Here is a 24,019-nt window from a genome sequence, read left to right as displayed (position 1 = left end):
ATTGATTTGATTTTATATAAAGTAAATATAAAGTTTGTTCACCTATAGTTTGTTAGGTAATCAAATTTCACAAACCACTGAACAATATTCATAATATGTTTCTTAGGAAGTGCAAATTAGATATCTAGTTATATTGAATACTATACTGTCAGATAATCGCAAAGGAGTTATGCTTTCAAAAAAGGCAATACTTATAGAATTCATTATAAATTATAAAGTAAAAGAACAAATAAAATAAATCTTATTTTTGCAACCAAAGCACTTATCCTTCTTTACCAGGAAATATTAGATTAATTTGATTTGTTAGAAATTGCACGACGTTTTCAATTTACAGCTTATAACGCATGATTGTAAATAACTGGTAGTTAAACATATAGTTAATCAATTTTCATTTGTAAAAAATCTTGTTGATGTGTCTGTAATCCTACGCTTTATTCAAAATGAAAGGACATTGAACATATAAAAGAACAAGTTTTTCCTGGTTTGGATATTTAAAATTCACTGTGAACATGTTGCAAACACCTATAGACACTTTAAAACTGAATGTGTTGGGTGTGAATAAAGGTATGTACAACTATTATGTAATCTTGTTAACTTAAAAATATTAAATCAAAGTGTAAACAAATGTTCATCTTTTTTATTTATAGTATTAATCGATTAAAAAACACCAATAAAAGACATGAAGAAAGGAAAAACTAACGTAAATAAATTTTTGTAGCATACGTTGTAAACATATAATTAAAAATAGTAGGTGTTCTTCTGTGTATAAATGTCGTGTTTTTTATGCTAAAAATATCTTTTATGCTACCGCGTCGCACGTGCTATAATATCTTAGAAAGTTACATTTTCAGCTTTAAAACTTGTACAGCAGTTTTGTCTGAAATGCTATACGCACCACAATGAACATATGGCGGGGTTAAACAGTTTCGAAAAAAAAAAAAACGGCTATGAAGGTCATCTATTCCTGGGATAATAAAATCCTTAGTTTTTCGAACAATTCAAAGTTTTGTTTACAGGAAATTTATGCAAAAGACCATATAATTGATATTCATGGCAACGCCGACGTGCTGAATACTGGGCTGGTGATACCCTCAAAGGTATCAGTATTATAATTTAATAAGTGAGACGCGTATGTCGTCTACATAAGACTCATCAGTGACCCTCAGTTCAAGATGGTTATAAAGCCAAACAAGTAGAAAGGTGAAGAGCATGATATCGCATATATCTCTTTGACGGACATTGAAGATATTGCAAAATGCATACACATCTGTATAAATCAACTGAAAATGGAATAACTAAACAGAGAAGATTGGTATAAAAATATAAATTAACAAGAAATGAAAAATCGCTATTTGAGTTCTGGTTGATTTGATACTGTCATGAATACCCATGAAATATTAGTAATTGTACTTAAAACATAAATCAATGCAGCAATCTAAACTTTTATATTTCAATAATTTGTTTGTGTATTAAGCCCCGGTCACAACAGATCGTACGATTTTTTTTGTCGTGGAAGGTCTATTAAATCGGGGCACAGTCGTGCAAAATGTCAAAAAAATATTTCGAGTGGTCACATCAGCTACGACATGTCTACGATGATACCTCGATGGGTACACGACAGAAAACAAATTGTAATTGTACTGTCTTGGGTTGTGCGACAGTCGTACGACGATCGTTAGTTGTTTGGGGCTATCTTTTTAGGTTGTCATGTCATGGGAATCGCATGTTACTTTCTTGTCACTGTCGTGCCACTGTCGTACGTTTGTCGCACACAGTCACTCGCGAGTTTGACTCCGGTCTACTTGTATAGAAAGAAGGCTCGATTTCTTGGGTTGGTGATGCGAGGGGCGACCATCTACATGAATCCAACTAAATCACCGGCAAATTCCCGCTCCAACTCTTGCATCAGTGTACTATTGACGTATTGTAATTTTACAACACGGGGGAACTAGCGGTAGATTTAAATAAATAAGAAATACACAGGTTGTACTTTCAATGTTCTATTGTTGAATCAAAACTATCTCAATTTATAGTATATATATCAAATATATGGGAGTCAAGAAAATAATAACAACGGCACAGTCTGCTGGAAAGTCCTTAAAAGTAGCAATACGAGTTCCATAGTCAAACGTTCGGAAATCCTCACTGACTATAATTTCTGAATGTCTCTTTTTTAGCAAATGTTGAGTTACTCTAATATAAAAAGACACTAATTAATACAAATTTGATAAATTTGGTCTATTCACAAGAACTTGTATCCGTTATATCAAAATGACATTACGTTCTATTTTACTAATTGTACTTTAAGCAGATTACGACATATGGATTTGTGAAAGTTTGTCTCAACATAAAACAGTATTAAAAATTATGAAATAAAATCACAGAAATTTACACCATGACACTATCAGTCGCCGTTCGATCAATTGCTTTACTCCCCAATGTCGAGCGTTTCGATGGTTCCTATGCTGTGCACGGGCTCGAATCAAGGCTAAGAGTACCAGATTTTGCTCTTGTTGGAGTCCGACAAGGTGCCTATTTTACTGGGCCAAGCGTAATCGTTCTGGTGGAATAAAAATCCTCTTTAAACGGCAGACTGTATGTTTTTTCCAAACATTCATTCCCGCCGTAGTGTATTCACTTAAATAAAACGTCGTACATAAGACAACTAATGTTGTGCGAGCATCGTACGAAATTTGGTATTTGTGAAACAATTGTGCAACTGTATCACGAGTGTCTTGCGACAGTCATGAGATTATCTTACGACCGTCGTCCGACAGTAGTACGATTATTTTTTTTTTTTATTAAAATGGTTAATGGTGGTACCGCACGACAGTCCCACGACTGTGGTAAGACACTCTCACGACAGCCACAAGGCAGTGACACGACAAAAAAATGTCGAGTAAAAAAGGTGCATGTCCAATTTTCAACCCACGACACACTACAGCGTGACAATGCTCAAAATATCTTGCGACTGTCATATGACGATCACAGATGACCCGTGATTTGACAAAATTTCATCTCGTTGAGCTGCATAGATGTGGCGTGGGTTCGTTGTGACCAGGGCTTCACAGAAAGGAATGGCTGTACCAAGCCTGAAATACGGCAGCTGTTATTCATTCGTTTGATGTATTTGATCTTTTTATTTTGACATTTTTTATTGGACTATCGCTTTTGAATTTTTCTTGAAGTTCGGTACTTTTGTTATTTCACTTTTTACTTTTAGTTTGTACTGACTGATTTTTTTGCACTTGCCAAATCTTTTAAGTAATTAATGAAGGCAGTATTTCACATGTTTACTAGAGAAATTATTATATTGGTTTAACCGATAAGGAGATAATACCTCATCGGTTAAACCAAGATAATAATTTCTCTAGTAAACATGTGAAATACTGCCTTCATTAATTACTTAAAAGATTTGGCAAATGCAAAAAAATCGGTCAGAACAATGAATTTTCTGAATTGTAAAAAAATGATAACAATTGATGAAAACGAGATCAATATTCTATAATTATAAATACATGCACTTAGATAAAATATCATAGTTTCATGTGAGCCGTAGTAACAGCAATTTCATATTCAGAAATAAAACAATCACATCTTTCCTACACGTTCAACGATTGAGTTTGTCATATTTTTTTTCCTCTCACCAGATGTGAATGTATTTTTAATATGTTTGTTACAGTTAATAATTGTAAAAAAAAATCATATTTTGATTCAAGTGCCTATCGATAGCTTAACATAGCTATGAAATTTAACAATATCTTTAATAGGAATTGAAAAGTTTTTACAAGTAAGATAAGTCAAATATGATACTAATAATGTCGCATCAGTATTAAACTCAAAACACAAACAACATTTAGATTATATATCTCAAGAAAGTCAGTGACATATTTTTGGCATGAAATTGCTTCTGATTATGTAGCACGTTATCAACCCCTGTTTTGATGAGATTTGTATTGCTTAATCGTTAGTTTTCTAAGCGTGTCTTGTATACTCGTGATTTTTTTTTCATGGAGTTTTTAGATTGTTTTTGGAGTTTGAGTTTAAATATCCCTTTTTGAAATCTTTCGCCTTTCATTTCATAGACATCCTTTTCAGTAATCAGAATATCCCAGGAGAATTACACAGGTTTAATAACTAAACAAGCATTGGACAGGCATTAAAAACGCTGCACTCCATAATACGATTGTATAAGCTATAGCCACAAAACGGATGCAAGCCAAAATAACTCGGTCTCAGTAAATGCTTGTAATAGCTAAAACATTATAAAAGTATTTAACCTAGCAGATATATTCGTAGTAATTTAAAATTTCTATGAACTCTCTGTATCTCCCTAAATTTCCTTTAAGAACATTAAAATAAAATAGCAGGGAACAAGTAACAATATACAGTTTATTCAATAGGATTTTTTCACCAAAGTGTACGTGAGTTTTCTAACTTAAAATCTTATTTTCTTTTCGTATCCCTTTACTATATTCATGATATTCTGACAAAATAGAAATATTCATATGACATTATAACAATTTGTTTTTCAAATAATATAACAGAGGCTTATGTAATGATCTATAAGCATTGCCGTGAAACGTTTAAAATAACGAGCAATTTAACTAGTCTTGTACGTGTACTCTGTTTATTCATAAGCCGTTTCCTCATTACCATTTCTATGACTGACTTTTCTTCGACTGTTTAACTAGCAGACGACATTATGTTTTTAAACTAATTTAAAAACGATCTGGCATTTATTTGTGCGTTTTATGCTACGAAAATTAAAGAACAAAGTTGTATGGCATACAATAGAGGAAACATTCATCCTTGGAAGTATGAACAACTAGCTATGTATGATACTAGCATAATTTTAGCAGCCATGCCTTTTTTTACAGACAGTGTATGTGAGGAAAGTTACAAGAAATAGATAACAGATGTGACCATGCATGAAAGAATTATCTTCAGCATTGTAATCTGTTTATGCCACATCATTTGTAAGTTTTATGTTTCTTTGTATAATTCAAAACTTAAAACCTGAATTTTGCTATTCACACTAACCTGAAGATAGTTCAGATTAGATTCTAAAAACAAGAGGCCAACTTGATCAAACAGAATAATGAAAGAGAGTAATTATATTTTGAAAAAAATTAACTTTCAGATTTAGCATAATAATTATATGAAACATATAAAAATTTTACTTTCTTCATATATTTTACGTTCGAATGATCTGTTTTTCAATAGTAAATCGCCATTTAACATGTTTAAATGGGAACCAACTATGCTTCATTTCTTTCTGACTTTTTCCTTACTTCATATGAGGCAAATATCATACTTGATTTTTAAAAAGGTATAGTAACTATGTTGAATTCATCTATACAATTAAATAAAGGGTACTACGAATACAGTCGTGGACTGATGAATATAGTATGACGGCTATCTTGTTTTTGATACTGACTTTATTAACAAGATCATCAAGCGAGCCCGTAAGGGCGAGCTGTTGTTCTGACTGATGAAATTAGTATCAAAATATAAAATACCATTATTCTTTTATCGACAATTTGTCTTATTTGTATAGGTATTTTCTGGTTCAAAATCTGAAGTAAAGTGAATTAGATATTTAAACTAATTGTACGCGTCTAAAACGTTGAGATAGTCTATGAATGAAGTTGTTTGCGTTTTATATGACGTCAGACAAATGACGTCATTGCCTTATAATTTTTAATGTTAAGTCCTGTACATAATCTATCAAATATTAGGCAGATCAAATGGAAAATGTACAAAATACCGATAAAAAAGTAAGTTTAATTATATTTTGGAACGCATGACCGGCAAAAATATTCATACTGTGTTTTTTTAAATATACTACAATTTTATAATTCTGTCATTTATACATTTACAATAATGTGTTTGTTAGTTTTAGAGGCAATAATCCAAGTGACCAGTACAGAATCAAAAACATCAGTACCTTTGAATAGTTTTGCTAACATAAATGTTCAGTTTTCCCAAACACCAGTTTCAGTAACCTGGGTTCACCGGAATTTTAATGGATCTCAGACAACAATTACTATAGATGAGAACCACTTCTATGAATCGCCGTTTACGGTACTCATCATATTTGCAGTAGGTCGTTATGACCTGGGATTTTACGATTGTTTTGCCTCTGACGGAGTAGATAATTATCATCTTGCAATACCTATACTACTTTGTGAGGCAGGTGAGTGAACAGATTTGTTTTCAAATGTGTAATAATGTTGCTAGAATAAGATTTGTAACCCTCTTGCTTCCAGTTGTTTTATAAGGTTGCATTTCTTGCGCCAGACAATACGGCAGCTCGACATCTGTGACGTCAGATGCTCAAACCGAAAATTGGTCATGCCCAAATGACCATTACATTTGGGACCCATTGAAGAAAAAATATTGTAATGTGTAATCTTTGGTATTTTATTTGAAAGATATACAGCAATGAAGAGAAGTTTGCATACTTAAAACATGGACATCGTGATTAACGGAAATTCTGTTTAAAGGTGGTATGGATGTCTTTCGCAATCTTGGATTGTAAAAAAAACAGAAAATCTAAGGTCCAGATTTTCAATCAAGTTAGCAAAATTTGATGCAGGACTGCAGATAACTAATATGAATTTGCATATAAAAGAAACAAAATTTATAAGATTTTACCTTAAAAATAATAATAATTTTACTAGTGTAGATTATTTTTGCTTGATTTTCAAATGTTTTTAAATTGGCATTTTAAGGGGAGGTAACTCTGAAATAGCTCATTTTCTGAAGGAATCCACATGGTTTTTTGTTATTTTGTATTTTAGCCCGAAAAAACGCACGGTGACCCTACCTTTTCTTTTGATATTCTGAAAGCATTTTCCAAAAGCTATCTTTTCGTGTTTTATTTTACAATTCTATCATTAAGTTTACCTTTTATTTACATAGTGATGTTTTTTCCTGTATAATCTATACAAAATTTGTCATTTTGTCACAACCTGTGGCTTGAGAAAATGCGTGGTGACCTATTATTTTTATTATATGTTTGAACATATATCAATATATACTACGTTTTGGCAAAGTATGAATACATTCTATCATTTTTGATTTAGACAAACATACCACCTTAACTGTTTTAAATGCTTGGTAAGGTTGCTCATCTAATCTAATTTCATGAATATGACCTACCGAATTAGAATATTTACCGGCTTTGTAATAACATTAGCAACACGAAGGGTGCCACATGGGGAACAGGATCTGCTTACCCTTCCGGGGCACCAGAGATCATTCGCAGTATTTGGTGGGGTTCGTGTTACTAAGTCTTTAGTTTTTAATGTTGTGTCATATGTAGTATTATTTGTCTGTTTGTATTTTTCATTTTTAGCCATGGCGTTGTCAGTTTATTTTCGATCTACGAGTTTGACTGCCTGGTATGTTTCGCGCCTCTTTTATCTTCATTAAAGGGAACGTTAACAAAAATATTCGGATAATAATATGTTATTATATATAAAAAAAGAAGATGTGGTATGATTGCCAATGAGCCAACTCTCCACAATAGACCAGATGACACAGAAATTAACAACTATATGTCACTGTACGGTGATATATGTTACATGTATTACAGATACTTTTACTCGTCACTTCGTTAACTAAAATTGAAATTAAAATAAAATTGACATAAAAAAGTATTCAACAATTACAAAATGTCAACTATTTTAAGGAAAATATTTGATTTCAGGTACCCCGTCCGTAGAATCGTCAATGACATCTCTGGATATTGACCCGAGAGGTCAAACACTCGAACTGGATTGTACCTACACAGACTCGCATGTACCCTCTGATCCTAGTATGGAACCTGATGTTAGATGGCTTCATTGTGATATATCGCATATCTGTAGTCGTATAGACAAAGGGAACACTTTGAAATATTCCGGAAGTAATGTAACACATCCGTCCCTAACTATTCTCCTCTATGCTGAAGATGATTTTGGTACTTATTGGTGTCAGGTGGAAAATGAACTGGGTACATCAAGCAGTCACGTGATAAAACTAACCGGTACAGGTATGTTCAATTCTGGGATTTATATGCCTAAAATTTAATGTTTAAGTAGATGTAGATGAACAAGAAAATAATAAAAGAATCCAAGTTTTACATGTTCGCTACAATTTCTATTCGCATTATTTTTTGGCTCGCGAAAGTCGTGAAATACATTGCTGGCGAAAATGAGTTGGTTTACAGTCTATGTTGCGTATTATACTACTTGAAGAACATTCGACCATACTAGTAATACGTAAACTAAAATTGAAACTGTTTAAACAAACAGGGAATAGCTGCCATAAAATGAGTTCAACAATTCCTAAACTAAGTTCGTTGTTTTTTTAACGAAAGGATATGTAGGGAAACACATTGATGACAGTCAAACAAAACAAATGAACAAAATATGTTCAGGTTAACTTGCGATTCCTATCAGACAATAAATATATGTATACGTATACACATTAAATACAAAAATGGAAATAGAAAAAGGAAATGTATCAAAGAGACAACAACTCGCCCGAAACGCACAAAACGGCCAAAGGCCACTAAATGATCTTTAAAGATACGAGTAAAATCCCCGACCTCAAGCGGGTTTCAACAACAATATTTACTAGATTAGCGTAGATGGACCTTACATTAAATGTAACAGGGTTGATAATGCTTTATGATATCTCAACCCTGCCCCGATACCTCTATCCAATGCAGAATTAACATAACAACACGCACAGTAATAATCATTTAAAAAAAAAGTCTTATGTTAAATAACTGACAGAACTTGGTCAAAACTCGTACAAAGAAAAGCGTGGAATGTATTGGTATTTGAATAACAAATATACAAATGATGACTTAATTTGAATTTTCGTGTCATATTTTATTGAACAATATATTAGTTACTCACACTGCTTAGCACATGTACCTTCATGCTTTAACAAATATAGGAATGGTGTGTTCTTAGCTGCAACAGCCTACTTAAGGGTTGTGTGAATCAGATGTAATCAACAACTTAAACCCTCTGTTGGAACAATCAGTCCGTCTTTTGTTAAATTTATTTAAATTTTGTAGTAAATACTATGGTGGAAACAACAACAACAACAATAACAATACCAGACGCAACCACAACAACAACAATACCAGACTCAATCCCAACACCACCAGACTCAATCACAACACCACCAGACTCAACAACAACAATACCAGACTCAATCACAACACCACCAGACTCAACAACAACAATAACAATACCAGACTCAACAACAACAACATTACCAGACTCAACCACAACAACACCAGACTCAACAACAACAATACCAGACTCAACAGCAACAACAACAAAAATACCAGATTCAACCACAACAACACCAGACTCAATAACAACAACACTACCAGAAACAACAACAGCAACAACAATACCAGATTCAACTTTGACCTCAATATTTATAACCAGTGAAAATGTAACTACAGGACAATGTGGTGGCTATAATAGAGGTATATAAACATGATAAAGTACTGTCAAATAAAACACTAACCGTTCCGAAGGACATGAGATCAACCTCAATTTTGGTAGTATTCGCGTTACTCTGTTTTTAGTTATCTATGTTGTGTTTTTCTTCTTTCTATACTGTTGTTTGTCGTTTTATTGTTTATCATTTATTGCCGTGGCGTTGTTTGTTTGTTTTAGACATATTAATTGAGTGTAACTTTGGTATCTTTCGCCTTTTTTTGACATTGGCATTGTACCATTCAATACAGGTTTTCGTTCAAATTAATACACTTAAGCCCCAGTCCCACTAGACCACGATCGCACCACGCTCACCGCGATTTAAAATAAATTTAGATCGTGGTGAGGTCGCGGTTTGAGCGGCATGAAAATGTAAATTTTCGTTGCTACTACGTCCTCTCTACGCTTCTACAAAGATCCCGCTACGAATATACCACGTTCTCACCGCGCTTATTCTGCGACCTCACTACGCTTATCATGATCTTTCTACGCTCTTCACGTTCTCACTACGACCATACCACGAGTTATCCTATTGCAACACGATCTTACTGCGATTATAACACGTTCTTACCACGATTATACTACGTTCATAGCGCGATCTTACTACGTTCTCAGCAATAACGTCAACATCGTGTTCCATATCAATACAGTTAAAAAAAATAGGGTTCAATTCCTTCTATTTCTGATTAAAGCGTAGATTTCTCGGAAACAATACAGTCATGCCACCAAATCTACCAGAACACGTGGGCATGGTGGTAGGAGTTGATGTAGAGGCAGAGGGAGCAAAGTAACGAATCCTGATCAAGCAGAGATGTCGGACCGACCAATCCAACCTAAATTACAACCTATTGCTGGTCAATAAAGCTCAATGACAATATTTTAGTGATCAATAGCAGAGATGACGTAGATGTATCAATTTATATAGGAAGATGTGGTATGAGTGCCAATGAGACAACTTTCCATCCAAGTAACAATTTATAAAAGTAAACCATTATAGGCCAATGTACGGTCTTCAACACGGAGCCTTGGCTCACATCAATCAGCACACTATAAAGGACCCAAAACATTACTAGTGTTAAACCCTTTAAACGGGAAAACCAACGGTCTAATCTATATAAAAACGAGAAGCATGGTTGAGCCGTTAGAGCAAATGGATAATTACATTCAAACAAACAAAATGTAGGGAGCTTTTTTATATATTTTATGTGAAAATGACAATGATAATGATGGTCGTAGTGTGAACGTAGTCTGGTCGTAAGAAGAGCGTGATGAGGACGGCAAGGGCGTGCTAGAATCGTACTATGGTCGTGAACAGCGTGGTATAGTCGTAGTGGAAGCGTAGTTGGGTCGCAGTGAGAACGTGATGGTCGTAGTGAGGTCGTGATAACGTCGCTTTGTGATCGTAGCGCAGTCTCTCCGAATAGAATCACGCTTTCGCTACGCTCTCTCTACGATTGTACAGCGACCTTTGCGATCTTACTACGATATTAGTGCGCTCTCACTACGCTTCTACTACGACCTAATTCTGCCACGACCGTACCACGATTGTTTTGAACATGTTCAAAGTTGGCCACGCTCTTCACGATCTTGAAGACCTTACCACGACCGTGATACGACCTTACTGCGATCTACACGATTGCACTACGATCATCAAAATTTGCATTTTTATCACAGATCGTAGTGCGATCGTGGCCTAGTGGGACTGGGGTATTACATAAATAAAAAATATACGATAAATTTTGACATTGTATTTTTCTTGTGTCGATTTACAACCAGGTGTGGAATCCTTTTTGACTGTTTTAAATGCGTTTTTACTGTTATAGTTTATTCGTTCTTAGCTTGATTTTATATGCTTTAGCTTATCTTGATTGCGTTATTAAATATTGTTTCGTTTTGTAACTTTATTTGGGTGTAAAAGCGTTGACCAAATATAAAAAAAGAAGATGTGGTATGATTGCCAATGAGACAACTATCCATAAAAGACCAGAATGACACAGACATTAACAACTATAGGTGACCGTACGGCCTTCAACAATGAGCTAAGCCCATACCGCATAGTCAGCTATAAAAGGCCCCCGATAAGACAATGTAAAACAATTCAAACGAGAAAACTAACGGCCTTATTTATGTAAAAAAATGAACGAAAAACAAATATGTAACACATAAACAAATGACAACCACTGAATTACAGGCTCCTGACTTGGGACAGGCACATACATAAATAATGTGACGGGATTAAACATGTTAGCGGGATCCAAACCCTCCCCTAACCTGGGACAGTGGTATAACAGTACAACATAAGAACGAACTATAAAAATCAGTTGAAAAAGGCTTAACTCATCAGTTGGACAAAAATACAAGTGGACAGTATTTAATCCTAAGAATGTGCGCACGGTCACCACTTTTACAACCCTATGAAGTTACAAAAAGAAGAATACAATACTTATAATTAGATGTTTTAGCTAGGATCATGAACACTCGATTTTTATCAAGTTGTTATTTAATGTACCTGTGCACTTTATTGTGGAACCTAGTGTCACCATGATGATAAATTTCATTGTGTAGTGAAGTTGATTAAGGAATAACGTGAGATTTCAGTTAGCCAATCAGAATAAAGTATCATAATGAAACATACAACTAATGTAATTATTTGTTTTAAACTAGGTCAATAATTTGAGTCTTACTGTCCGGAATCCCTCAGGTTAATAAATAATAACTGTATTTACTATTAGATGGTTTACTCACAATATTAAAGTCTTATTTGTGTGACTTTTGGCTAACAGTCCTTGCTTTATGTAAAGTATTTTAGTTGTCTGATTAGATCATCGATTATTTTTGACGTGCCAAAACAATTTTATGAAAACTGCTAAACCCCCATATATGGTAAAAATAAGGTCACAATTTCTTATTTTGAATTTTTGTTCCATAGATCCATTGTTTCCCTAGAAATATAATACTCGTGCAGAAAATACGATCTGGAGCGGTGTTGAGTTTGAAATATACCGAAAACAAAAATATCATTTAACCATCTAAATCCATTAATATAAATATGTTGAGTATTGTTATACGAACTAGTATATGGATATCAATATTTTTTTTCCTCTGTAATACATGTAACATATATCACCGTACAGTGACATATAGTTGTTAATTTCTGTGTCATTTTTTTTTAATTTATTTTTCAGATGAAAAGGCTATCTTTATTCAATATGCAGGTGCGAAGATTTTAACTGGACGCATAGAAGATAAGATGAATATACGGAGCAGTATACGATGTGCTCTGTATTGTTTACAGTGCGACAACTGTAATGGGTATAATTATCAGAAAGCAACCGGATCTTGTCAGTTATTACAGTCCTCGCTATCCAATTATATTATCAGTAGTAGCTGGAACTTTTACTCTCAGCACATTTGAAGACTGAAGGCTATGTATGTCCTTGATAAAACATTTAAAAAATATTGGATAGCTACATGTATTTGGACACATTTTTTTGGCCCTTTATAGCTTGCTGTTCAGTTTGAACCAAAGATTCGTGTTATAGACCGTACTTTTACTTATTACGTGTTTTCTTTTCTAAATTGTTACTTGGATGGAGAGTTGTCTCATTGGCATTCAAACCTAACTTTTTATGTTTACATACATTAATAGCATCGTCCACAATTATACTAGCACTTAAATCCACAGCAACAGCTAGTTTCAAAACAGCTCTAAAAGCACATTTATTTTTTAAAGTAGTTTTTTTTTTTATTTGTGTGTGTATTTTGTCATTGCGATTTGTTTATCCTAGACATGTGATGTGCCAGCCGAGGGACGCCTCCGGGTGCGGTAATTTCTCGCTACATTGAAGACCTGTCGGTGACCTTCTGCTGTTGTTTTTTCTGTGGTCGGGTTGTTGTCTCTTTGACACATTCCCCATTTCCACTCTCAATTTTAGATAACTATATATTTTAATTTCGAAATCATATCCAGAGTTTCCATCTATTCCATATTATTGTATTATGTGAATGCAGAACAGATATCAATAATGTGGTTATTTTTATAAATTTCCTGTTTACAAAACTTTGAATTTTTCGAAAAACTAAGGATTTTCTTACCCCAGGCATAGATTACCTTAGCCGTATTTGGCACAACTTTTTGGAATTTTGGATCCTCATTGCTCTTCGACTTTGTACTTGTTTGGCTTTATAAATATTTTGATATGATCGTCACTGATGAGTCTTATGTAGACGAAACGCGCGTCTGGCGTACTAAACTATAATCCTGGTACCTTTGATAACTATATCCCGGTTAGAAATTTTAAATGTTAATACTCAATATAATTTTTACGTGTGTCATATTTTTTATACCAAAATGACTCTTGGTGATTTCTTTTTATCCCAATTATTGTCAATTTTGTCATAAATAAATTTTATGATAGTTTTAATTATTTTGTTTTATTATCAAATAATATATTTTGTACGTTGTATCAATACATCAATAAATGTAGTGGCTTTCTTTGGGAAAACAGTCTGCTCAAATATGTAATTAAATGCTGATTCAAACAAATCAAGGTTAAATGATTGAACATTTACATAGTAACAAATGAATTATATAAAAATTATATACTTAATATAAAGTGTAAACATCATAAAAACATAAGGAAATGGTATAATGCGTTCGCTTAATCAAAATATATTCATAAATAAAATGTTTATATTAATTACTAAGGATTTTCTACCCCGGGAATGTAATACCGTCTCACAATTTATGTAACTTCGTACTTGATTTGGCCCTTAAACATATTATTTCAGCGTTGCTAGTTCGTCATTTGTAGACGAAACGTGCGTCTACCATACAAATTATAAGCCTGATATCTTTATCTCTCTTTTTTAAACATTGCAAACCTAAAATGTTTCTAGGTATGGCTGTAAGATACATCCCAAGTTTTAAACATGCAGTTTTTCTTTCAGTGTGGTCAAAGGGGATATCGTCCGAAAAGGTAAAAACACTAAATGTGGGATAAATCAACAGGATATAGATAAGAAAAATAGTAAAAAACTGAAGAGCAAAACCATTATCTCTTTTTTAGGTAAAAAGATACAGTGAAATTCTGTTTCAAATTATTACGAAGCTAAGATTCAAGTTCGATTATGCAAAGTTAACCTCAGATGGATACATTCTTTACATCTCGGTCTATTCCGTACCTCAAGATGGAAAGAAGCGGAGTCATCTGATGTTAGTCGATTGCAGATTGATATTGACGTTTTTGTATTAGGCCTCTTATGATCATATACTCCTCATGCATGCAAGTCATAAAATATGCATGGCTTTCGATTATTTGGGTTTGACCGATCCTGGTGAAGATAACTCTCGAAAATAACCTGGAACGAATAATCGATATTTGAAGTTGTGGATGGGGTTTACAGAATAGTGAAAACTTGACAAACAATACAAAGAATAATGAAAATGAATGAAAAAAAAGGAATAAAGAATAATGAGGTGCTAAATTAAGAAAAAAAAGAGAATATGGGCAAAGGGTACAAAAAATAAAGTAAAATAGCATATAAAATAAAGAAAACAAACATAAAAAAATACCCCTTCCAGACCCTTATGATATGGTATATTTCTTGATTTGGTCAACTTAACTCTAGTTCTACAAAATTCTTTGTTTTCGAAAATTTAGATTTTACGTTCATGGTAAAATTAAATTTTAGAAATTACATCGGACCACCAAATTTAGAAATATTTTTTATTTATTATTTCATTCCAGAAGCATATATTTATAAGGACTTACTAAATATTCATCATGTTGTTATATTTTTTTTGTTGTAATTTATGTAATCGATGTTATAATAAATTACTTATATAAGAACGCTTTCATTTGTAATTGTTTCCTTTGTTGAAGAAACACATTAAGCATAAGAAAACACAAAGGGGAAAAACAAAATTTAACCAACCTTACGCATTCGTCTCAACTCGGCCGATTCCGTAGTAGCGGATTCTACCGAGGATTGCCGAATGCAACCTTAGGGAGAAATACTTGAAAGTCGAACAGCAACACTTTGCAAACAACCTATTGAAATATGAACATCAATTCTTAACTAATGTATCAAAAAGAAATAATAATGTGTAGGAACTATTTCAGAATTTAAGCTGCATAGTTAAAAACAGGATATTGGGTATCAATCCATGACACATAATCAGTATGTGCACATCAATAAAAACTCACATATAGCCAATGAACAGTACATTTATTGCTGTACTATATCTCAAAGTGACAGTGATAATAAATCTCATAGTTTGATTCAAATTTCACAAACATTCTGTTTCAGCAGTCAAATAAGGTCCGCACAAAAAATGCATATTTAAAAAAGTCTTTTTCACGTCCAAAAACTTGTTTAACACTACATCTGATGTTGTTGTAATATTTCAACTCTATGTCATTGCGGTATTTATAAGTATTGACAGATTCTGAAAGTCATTTTAAAATTTGTTATCAACTTTTCTTGCCTAAGCGCGATCTACAGCTTTATATTTTGTATGGATAGATGTTTATTGTTGGCAATAACGGTTCAATGGGTTATTTTTAGTATTCCGTTAACATCGGAAAGGTTTCAATTCTTCAGGGAGATAAAACTATGATTATTCTTATGTTATATCAATTTGTAATCTCTTCATCTAACGTTATTAAATTATCGCAAGGGTTTCACCAGTATTCATGATATTATAAACATAATGTCAAGTAATTTAAAAAAAAAAGAAATGAGAGGTTAAATACTTTCCATTGGTTCATCAGGTCCTTTTGATTTGTTTTCTTGGATTCATAAGTACCCGGTGGTCTCATCATGCACCAACCTGGGGGAAATCTAACCAGTAAGCCTCACAATGAATAAAATTTGAGAATGGAAATGGGGAATAAGTCAAAGAGACAAAATCCCGACCAAAGACCGGAAACAGTAAAAGGTCACCAATGTGTCTTCAACACAGCGAGAAAATCCCGCACCCGGAGTCGTTCTTCATGCAGCTGGTGCCAAAACTAAAATGTTTAGCCCCGCCACATTCTTTATGCATGTGTCTGTTCCAAGTTAGGAGCCTGCAACTCATTGGTTGTCGTTTGTTGATGTGTTACATGTTTGTTTTTCGTTCATTTTTTTTTTTACATAAATTAGGCCGTTAGTTTTCTCGTTTGAATAGACCACTTTCGAGTTCATCCGTCACCGGCAAAAACTCGTCAATTATGCACGCCTTTATGACGTCATTTACCAGATAGAGGGGCTCGCCTGTATCCCTGCACTATTTACGTTCATCAAGCGTCTAAGTGATCGTTTTTGTGCAGGATAAACTAGAAATAATGGTTGCTCTGTAGGTACTTACTGACAATTCCCTAATGACAGCAGTGTTGATTGTCTATTTTCAGAATTCAATTTGCCGAATAATTCGTACAAAATAGAATTATAATTTTTCAACCACTCGCTCAACACTGTAAGGAAGTGACGACGCCCCTAAACGCACAGATGACGGTGATAAAGGCGCGTATAATTGACGAGTTTTTTCCGGTGACGGATGAACTCGAAAGTGGTCTAGTTTCACATTTGTCATTTAAGGGCCTTTTATAGCTGACTGATACGATATGAGCTTTGTTGAAGGCTTATGGTGACATGTAGTTGGTAATTTTTGTGTAATTTGGTCCCTTGTGGATACTTGTCTCATTGGCATTCATACCACATCTTCTTTTTTTATAATATAAACCCGTATGCAAAGAATGGTCATCTCATGGAGAGTTAATGTCTTTGCGTCGGAACTACATGTAAACACATTTATTAAAAAACCAGTTGTTGGCATGACACGGGTTATATGTTCTTCTAGATCTCATATATGTTATGATGGTATGATACTAAACCCCTAACGGAAAGGATTGTGCCTAATATTCCTATAATGTAATCATAATTTTTCAATCAGTTTAATTGAAGTCTGGAGCTGGCATGTCAGTTAACTGCTAGTAGGCTGTTGTTATTTATGTATTATTGTCATTTTGTTTATTTTCTTTGGTTACATCTTCTGACGTCAGACTCGGACTTCTCTTGAACTGAATTTTAATGTGCGTATTGTTATGCGTTTACTTTTCTACATTGGCGAGAGGTATAGGGGAGGGTTGTGATCTCATAAACATGTTTAACCCCGCCGCATTTTTGCGCCTGTTCCAAGTCAGGAGCCTCTGACCTTTGTAAGTCTTGTATAATTTTAATTTTAGTTTCTTGTGTACAATTTGGAAATTAGTATGGCGTTCATTATCACTGAACTAGTATATATTTGTTTAGGGGCCAGCTGAAGGCCGCCTCCGGGTACGGGAATTTCTCGCTACATTGAAGACCTGTTGGTGACCTTCTGTTGTTGTTTTTCTATGGTCGGGTTGATGTCTCTTTGACACATTCCCCATTTCCATTCTCAATTTTATTTGAACGTTGTTAATATTTGTATCATTGGCAATCCTTCCACATTTCTTTTTTTATATTGAGTAGGAGAATTGCAACCTTGATTCATTTACAGGACTATGGCATCACTTATGAACGTGACTTTTCTTTGAATAATAAACCAACCGTCCTCTGTTCAATATAGAATGTCTGCCGAAAATGAATAACTAGTCATATGAAAATGTTGTACGTGCATATTTAGTTTTCCCGCGAGAACAGTGCTTTATGTCCCCGTTATTTATATAGTGATAGTTGTGTTATCCCACATATAGGGAGATAGATTGATTCTACGATAGTAAATCATAATTGTTTATGAATCTGAAACTTTATGAAAATAAATGTATCTTAAAACAAGTCTTGTCATATATTTTATTAATAACAATGGGACAGAAATTGGTATATATGAATTATTTATTTCAATTAAAGGATTGTTTCCGCGAAACCATTTAGCTTTTCACTAGCCAAAACTATTCATGAAACATTAAATATTCGAAAGCAAATTAAAGAGCGTCATGAATTGCTTGTCCGAATTAAATAATTCAAAGGAAAAATTGAAATGAATTGAAAAACAAATGTAAAATGTGCATAAAATACTGATGGCATTTTAATAGTCGTCTAATTGCTTTCCTTTGATTTATAGTCTAAATATATACATTCACATATTCTTTTATTCCATAAAAATTCATTATTGAATTATTATCTAGGTTAAAAAGTTTTGTTTCTTTTTTAAGATCATGTTTGTATAATAATTGAACGTGCACACTTAGTCCATTTTGCCATTTATCAATCGATCCAGTATAACAACGATACCAACATCCCTCGCCCCTTTTTTAAAGTTATCTTTCAGTATACGTTCTGTGGTTCAGCATAAGTATTCAAGAGATTTGTGTTTTTAGTTTTTTATGGTCTCTGTATTCGTTAAGATTTATTCAATGATTCGTAGATCTCATTTTGGTAGTTTCCGTCTTCCTTCTGTCATATGGAGAATCCTAAAATTTGTGACTGTATCTTCTTTATTTCTGGGGCTTGTTTTAATTTATCTAAATGGAATACATTCAAATAGAACATACAAAATTCACACATAATACATCATGCCTTCATATCATATCTCTATTTATCGAAGAATCTGCTAACTAGCAGACTGCATGTGCTGACACACTTGGGTCTTACAGGCGTCTTTGAAACCAAATTGTACAATATTTTGACTTCTAATGAATGAAATATATTTGAGGAGAAAATAGTTTATCCTATTAGTATGTGCCTGTCCCTAGTCCGTACAATTTTTTCAGTAGCTGTCGAGTGTATGTCATATCATAATGTTTTCTTTATTTATCATATTTGGATGTAATGTCGGAATTTTGAGATTTTTTTTAAGACTTGTTTAATGGATTCATTCACAATGTAGATTTAGACTCGGGCCGATGCAAAGCTTAGCATTATGTTCAGATACATGTTAATGGTTAAAGATTTTAAATGTCGCTCTCTAAATTTCGTTTGATATTTTTTGTCATTGTCTTTCTGCCTCATCGAAAATTGACGAATAACCCACATCTCCTCTTTTTTTTATTACGTGAAATCAACATAGCGAATATTTGCCGCTGTCACCTACATTTACCACACTCGTGTCGACTCATTTATGACCATTTTAAAAGAGGTATAAAACCAAACAAAGACAAAAAGCAACATTTAAACACTTCTCATGTTGACATGAATTAATAAAGTCGTTAATTAAAATATGGACCAGTCTTTCAATTTCAATTTCGGTTAATGTCATCAGTTTAAATAAAATGTCGTTTAAATTAATATGTTAAAATTGTGCAAACATTTAAAGTGGTTACCTTTACATGCATGAGTTTGACAGCTATAAAACAGATTTCAATATTATTGACTTAGTCTAGAAATAAGTGAAATTCCTACATTATAATTGATTCAAATGTCTATTGTCTGTCTTAATTACTTGTATCAGAATTGCTTAATTGAAGAGGGTCTGGAAGAAAACCTCAATTATGTATTCTTTAATTTCTAAGCCAATTTTCTTTGTATTTTTTGCCCATTATTCTCAATTCGTTATATTTTAACAACCAAGATTCTCTTTTCTATCATTTATTTTTTTCTTAGTGGTTTTCGTTCTTTTGTGCTGTATTAATGTATTGCTGAACACAATTTTAAACAACTTAGATTTATTGGAGCCACCTGCGGTCTTCAGACATGTCGTGGGATAAACGCTAACTTAGAATTTTGCTTCTAAACAACCTGCATGGTGTCTTTTACAGAGAAAATACTTTCGCAAAACATTATTTCGTATGGCTGCTAGCTTGAGCCTGGTTATTTCGTATGGCTGCTAGCTTGAGTCTGGTTATTTCGTATGGCTGCTAGCTTGAGCCTGGTTATTTCGTATGGCTGCTAGCTTGAGCCTGGTTATTTCGTATGGCTACTAGCTTGAGCCTGGTTATTTCGTATTATTGTTTTGTAATGACTTTTGTTTCTCTATCATTTTTGTTTTGCTCCTTTGTTCTATTAGAAGGAGGTGTAGTATTTTGCTACATGTAATGATACAATTATCCACCAAGGACTAAAAGAAAACGGTATGCCAGTGGCGGATCCAGGGGGGTCCGGTGTTGGGAACCTCCATTTTTAAAATGGCTGGATCCGCCACTGTATGCAGAATTGTTGGTTATCGTCAAACCATTAGAAAAAGTAACAAATGCCCACCAGAGCTCAAAACCCTTGTCATGGAAAGGTGCAAGAACTTCCCCTCTTTCCGTAATCTAACCACGCGTCTCAGTCGTGAACTAAATAATAAACTTTCAATTGATTACTTTTTGAGGATGTAAATGATAGATGATAAACTATTATAGTCCGAGTTGTATTTTCCCCAAATTTTGGACTTACGAGATTTGTACAATGTTTGACATAATTTATTGTTGATGGATTGATAGGTGGTTGCTTTACTCCGCATCGTCTATTGTTGATAATATTATACTAATCCCGAGATGTCTCTTTGTTATTTTCGTTGTTAGGTTGCTGTCTATTTGGCATGTACCTCTCATCTCTTCATTCACGTGATGAACGAGTTCTGATTTATGAACAATTTAAATACGAAGATGTGGTATGATAGCCAGTGAGATAACTCTCCACAAGAGACCATATGACACAGAAGTTAAGAGCTATAAGTCACTGTACAACCTTCAACAATGAGTAAAGCCAATACCACACATTCAGCTTTAAAAGGCCTCGTTTTAGTATTTTGGCTTAAAACGTTATGGTTTTGTAAATGTAAAGACTATTCTGACATTTTATCACTAGTGCAGGTTATGTAAACAGGTGATAATTAAAATATTGCTCATGATATAAAATGCTTGTACGATCATCTATTTTTTGAAAATGTTTAATGGCCTTACAACATTTCAAACCTGATAAAATTCCACAATTTGAAATTGATTAATAAATATCATATCGGATCATTTGAACTTAACAAAACATATAAATCTCCACGAATATATAATATTCTGTGTTGAATATTAGTTTATTTTGACACTGTACCGGAATACAATTCTATAGACGACCTTTAATTTTAATTAAAATACAATACGGTTAATTTGTTCGGCTTCAATAGCGGAATTCTCTCAGCTTCGGTTTTGTAAGTTGATAATGTAAACAGAGAAAAGTGTAGGTGGGTATAAAAATAATCAGACAAGTATCCAGCAAAGCTCAGCTGAAGTGGATTTAAGCTATTATAACCGGAGAGCATGAATTTCATTACCAAAATTGCTAATCTCCACCGGGATTCGAACTCGGGACCTCTGTTTTATAAGGTAGCGCGTATACCGTCACACAATTATGGACAACCTTATATATAGTCCTTTCTTCATTATTGAGTGTGAGCGCTCGTTCATCTAGAGCCAAAGAACAGTACACAAATAAAAATGTGTTCATATAACTTCTTTTTGGTTGCTTGGTTTTAAGTTTGAAAGATTTTTGTTTGTTTCGCTTTCTCATCGTCATGAATATGCAAGAAATATTTGCCACTGGAAGCCAAAACAAACAGCAATAAAGCAATATATGTGTCTTATTAAAATTGTTCAGTTGTTACAGATAGGCAATATGATACTAGAGCTTGATGAACGAGTGATGCAAGTAGTTCAAATACACACAGTCTCAAATCTGTCTGCTTATTAGGACTGTCATATGCACATGACCTAGTTACTCTTTTGCAATTTAGCTGTTTCACCTACCTACTATAGTTTTTAACAACCAAAAACAGCAAACGTTTACGTTTCAGGGGCAATAACTCAAAAGAGGGGATTGAAATTTTCATAGTAGATGATTTTGTTCATGCTTATAATTTTTGCAGTTTGCTCTTTTATGATTTAGCATAGCTTCTCTTGTTTTTAAAAATCAGGTTTGTAGTTTTACAAAATTCAGGGTAGATAAATGTAGAACGCGGATGTTACATGTATGATCATGTGTACCCCGTCACTTTTTCTCTTAATGCTATGTTAAGCAATATTAACCCAAACAGCAGTTTGACTTTTATGTCTAATAAATATCTTTAGACACTGTGACCATGCTGGTTGATCAACCTGGACGAAAATCACAATATGTGATGTTGAAGTTGTATAGATAAGATAGAAAAACTTATTTTCAATCCATTGAGCATTTTCAGAGATGATTAAAAAAAAGTTTACAGAAGATGGAAGACAGAAGACAGAGAGACCGATGAGAGATGGACCATCAACAGTTGTAAAGTGATGGCAAATGCTCACACATTTTTACACAATATAGTTATCAAGATAGACTTACTTTTTATGCATGAATGGTGAATGTATAATCTCAAATGTCCCTACCCTTGGTCTTTAGAAGTCAGACATTGAACATTCTTGGTCTGTGTTTTGTGGTAATGAGTTTTGCGATTAAGTTTCATAACATGTAGTTTAGGCAAACTAAAGTTAGAGAATGGAAACCAATTTTGGGAGGTATGTATGGGCTGATGTTAGTACAAACAGACGGACAAGGGTAAAACTAATCCCCCCCCCCCCCCCCCCCCGGCTACAGGGTGGGTATAAAAATGATCAAGTTTCCATATTCATGCCATTTAAACTTTAAACCAACATCACAAGCTCTCATCTTGAAACTGTGTCCATTCGTCCTTCAATCCTAGCCAAAAAACACATGTTAACTCAACTTACGAATTAGATCTAAAACAAGCGAAGAAAACTCTGTTGATATTAAGACTTCATATAAATGTGATGTATGTGGTATTGGTTCAAATATAACAATATCCCTCCACAATCATCACATTCACATTCAGTCTATTGTTCTGTCTGGTCCATTTACAATAGGCCAAATACATCTGTCATAAATATATCCATCCAAAAACATCCCATTCGGTCCATTGTTCTATCTGGTAATTTGACAATCAATTAGCCCATTACATCTGTATGACTCATTTATAACAATATTCTAATAATAAGATGTGGTATGATTGCCAATGAGATAACATTCTACTAGAGACCAAATGAAGTAGAAGTTAGCAACTATAGGCTATCATTCAGCCTTCAACAATGAGCAAAACCCATACCACATAGCCACCAATAAAAGGCCCTGAAATGACAACTGCCAAATCAGAACACTATAAAAGGTCTGATTTATGTAGAAAAACAATAAACTCAAAAACTGATAAACCCAATATTTTCAACTTGCTTATTTAAAACTGTTGAATCATACTACCTATCCTAGGCCTGTTCACCTCAAGTCTATTTCATAATCTATCTACAACTAGTGAAATTTCTAGTCATACTTCAAGAAATAAAATACAAAAGCGACAACTATTTCTATCAAATTGAACTTCAAATCCTGTCCCAATTCTGTTGTTAAAATTTTCAATATTTTTTTAATATAAAAAAGAAGATGTGGTATGATTGCCAATGAGACAACTACCACAAAAGACCAAAATGACACAGACATTAACAACTATAGGTCACCATACAGCCTTCAACAATGAGCAAAGCCCATACCGCATAGTCAGCTATAAAAGGCTCCGATAAGACAAT

At 33.6% G+C, this 24,019-nt stretch overlaps 1 protein-coding gene across 1 annotated transcript; it reads left to right on the top strand.

Annotated features, from left to right (window-relative positions):
* Positions 1-424: 424 nt before the first annotated feature.
* On the top strand, positions 425-13,062 carry LOC139495888 (mucin-17-like). Its single transcript, XM_071284291.1, has 6 exons — positions 425-564; positions 4,881-4,979; positions 5,900-6,199; positions 7,718-8,041; positions 9,080-9,502; positions 12,701-13,062. Exons 2-6 carry the CDS (start codon positions 4,928-4,930, stop codon positions 12,928-12,930), a joined length of 1,329 nt encoding a protein of 442 aa, XP_071140392.1. The 5' UTR covers positions 425-564; positions 4,881-4,927; the 3' UTR covers positions 12,931-13,062.
* Positions 13,063-24,019: the final 10,957 nt, after the last annotated feature.

Source organism: Mytilus edulis, chromosome 11, assembly GCF_963676685.1.
Source record: "Mytilus edulis chromosome 11, xbMytEdul2.2, whole genome shotgun sequence".
NCBI classification, from domain to species: Eukaryota; Metazoa; Mollusca; class Bivalvia; order Mytilida; family Mytilidae; genus Mytilus; species Mytilus edulis.
This window is presented reverse-complemented; position numbering and strand designations above follow the sequence as displayed.

Bases quoted from the DNA above. Each gene is read 5' to 3' on its own strand.
- LOC139495888 (XM_071284291.1), top strand. From the start codon at position 4,928: ATGCATGAAAGAATTATCTTCAGCATTGTAATCTGTTTATGCCACATC. The intron at 6,200-7,717 runs GTGAGTGAACAG...ATTTGATTTCAG, and splicing joins TATACTACTTTGTGAGGCAG to GTACCCCGTCCGTAGAATCG. The intron at 8,042-9,079 runs GTATGTTCAATT...TAAATTTTGTAG, and splicing joins GATAAAACTAACCGGTACAG to TAAATACTATGGTGGAAACA.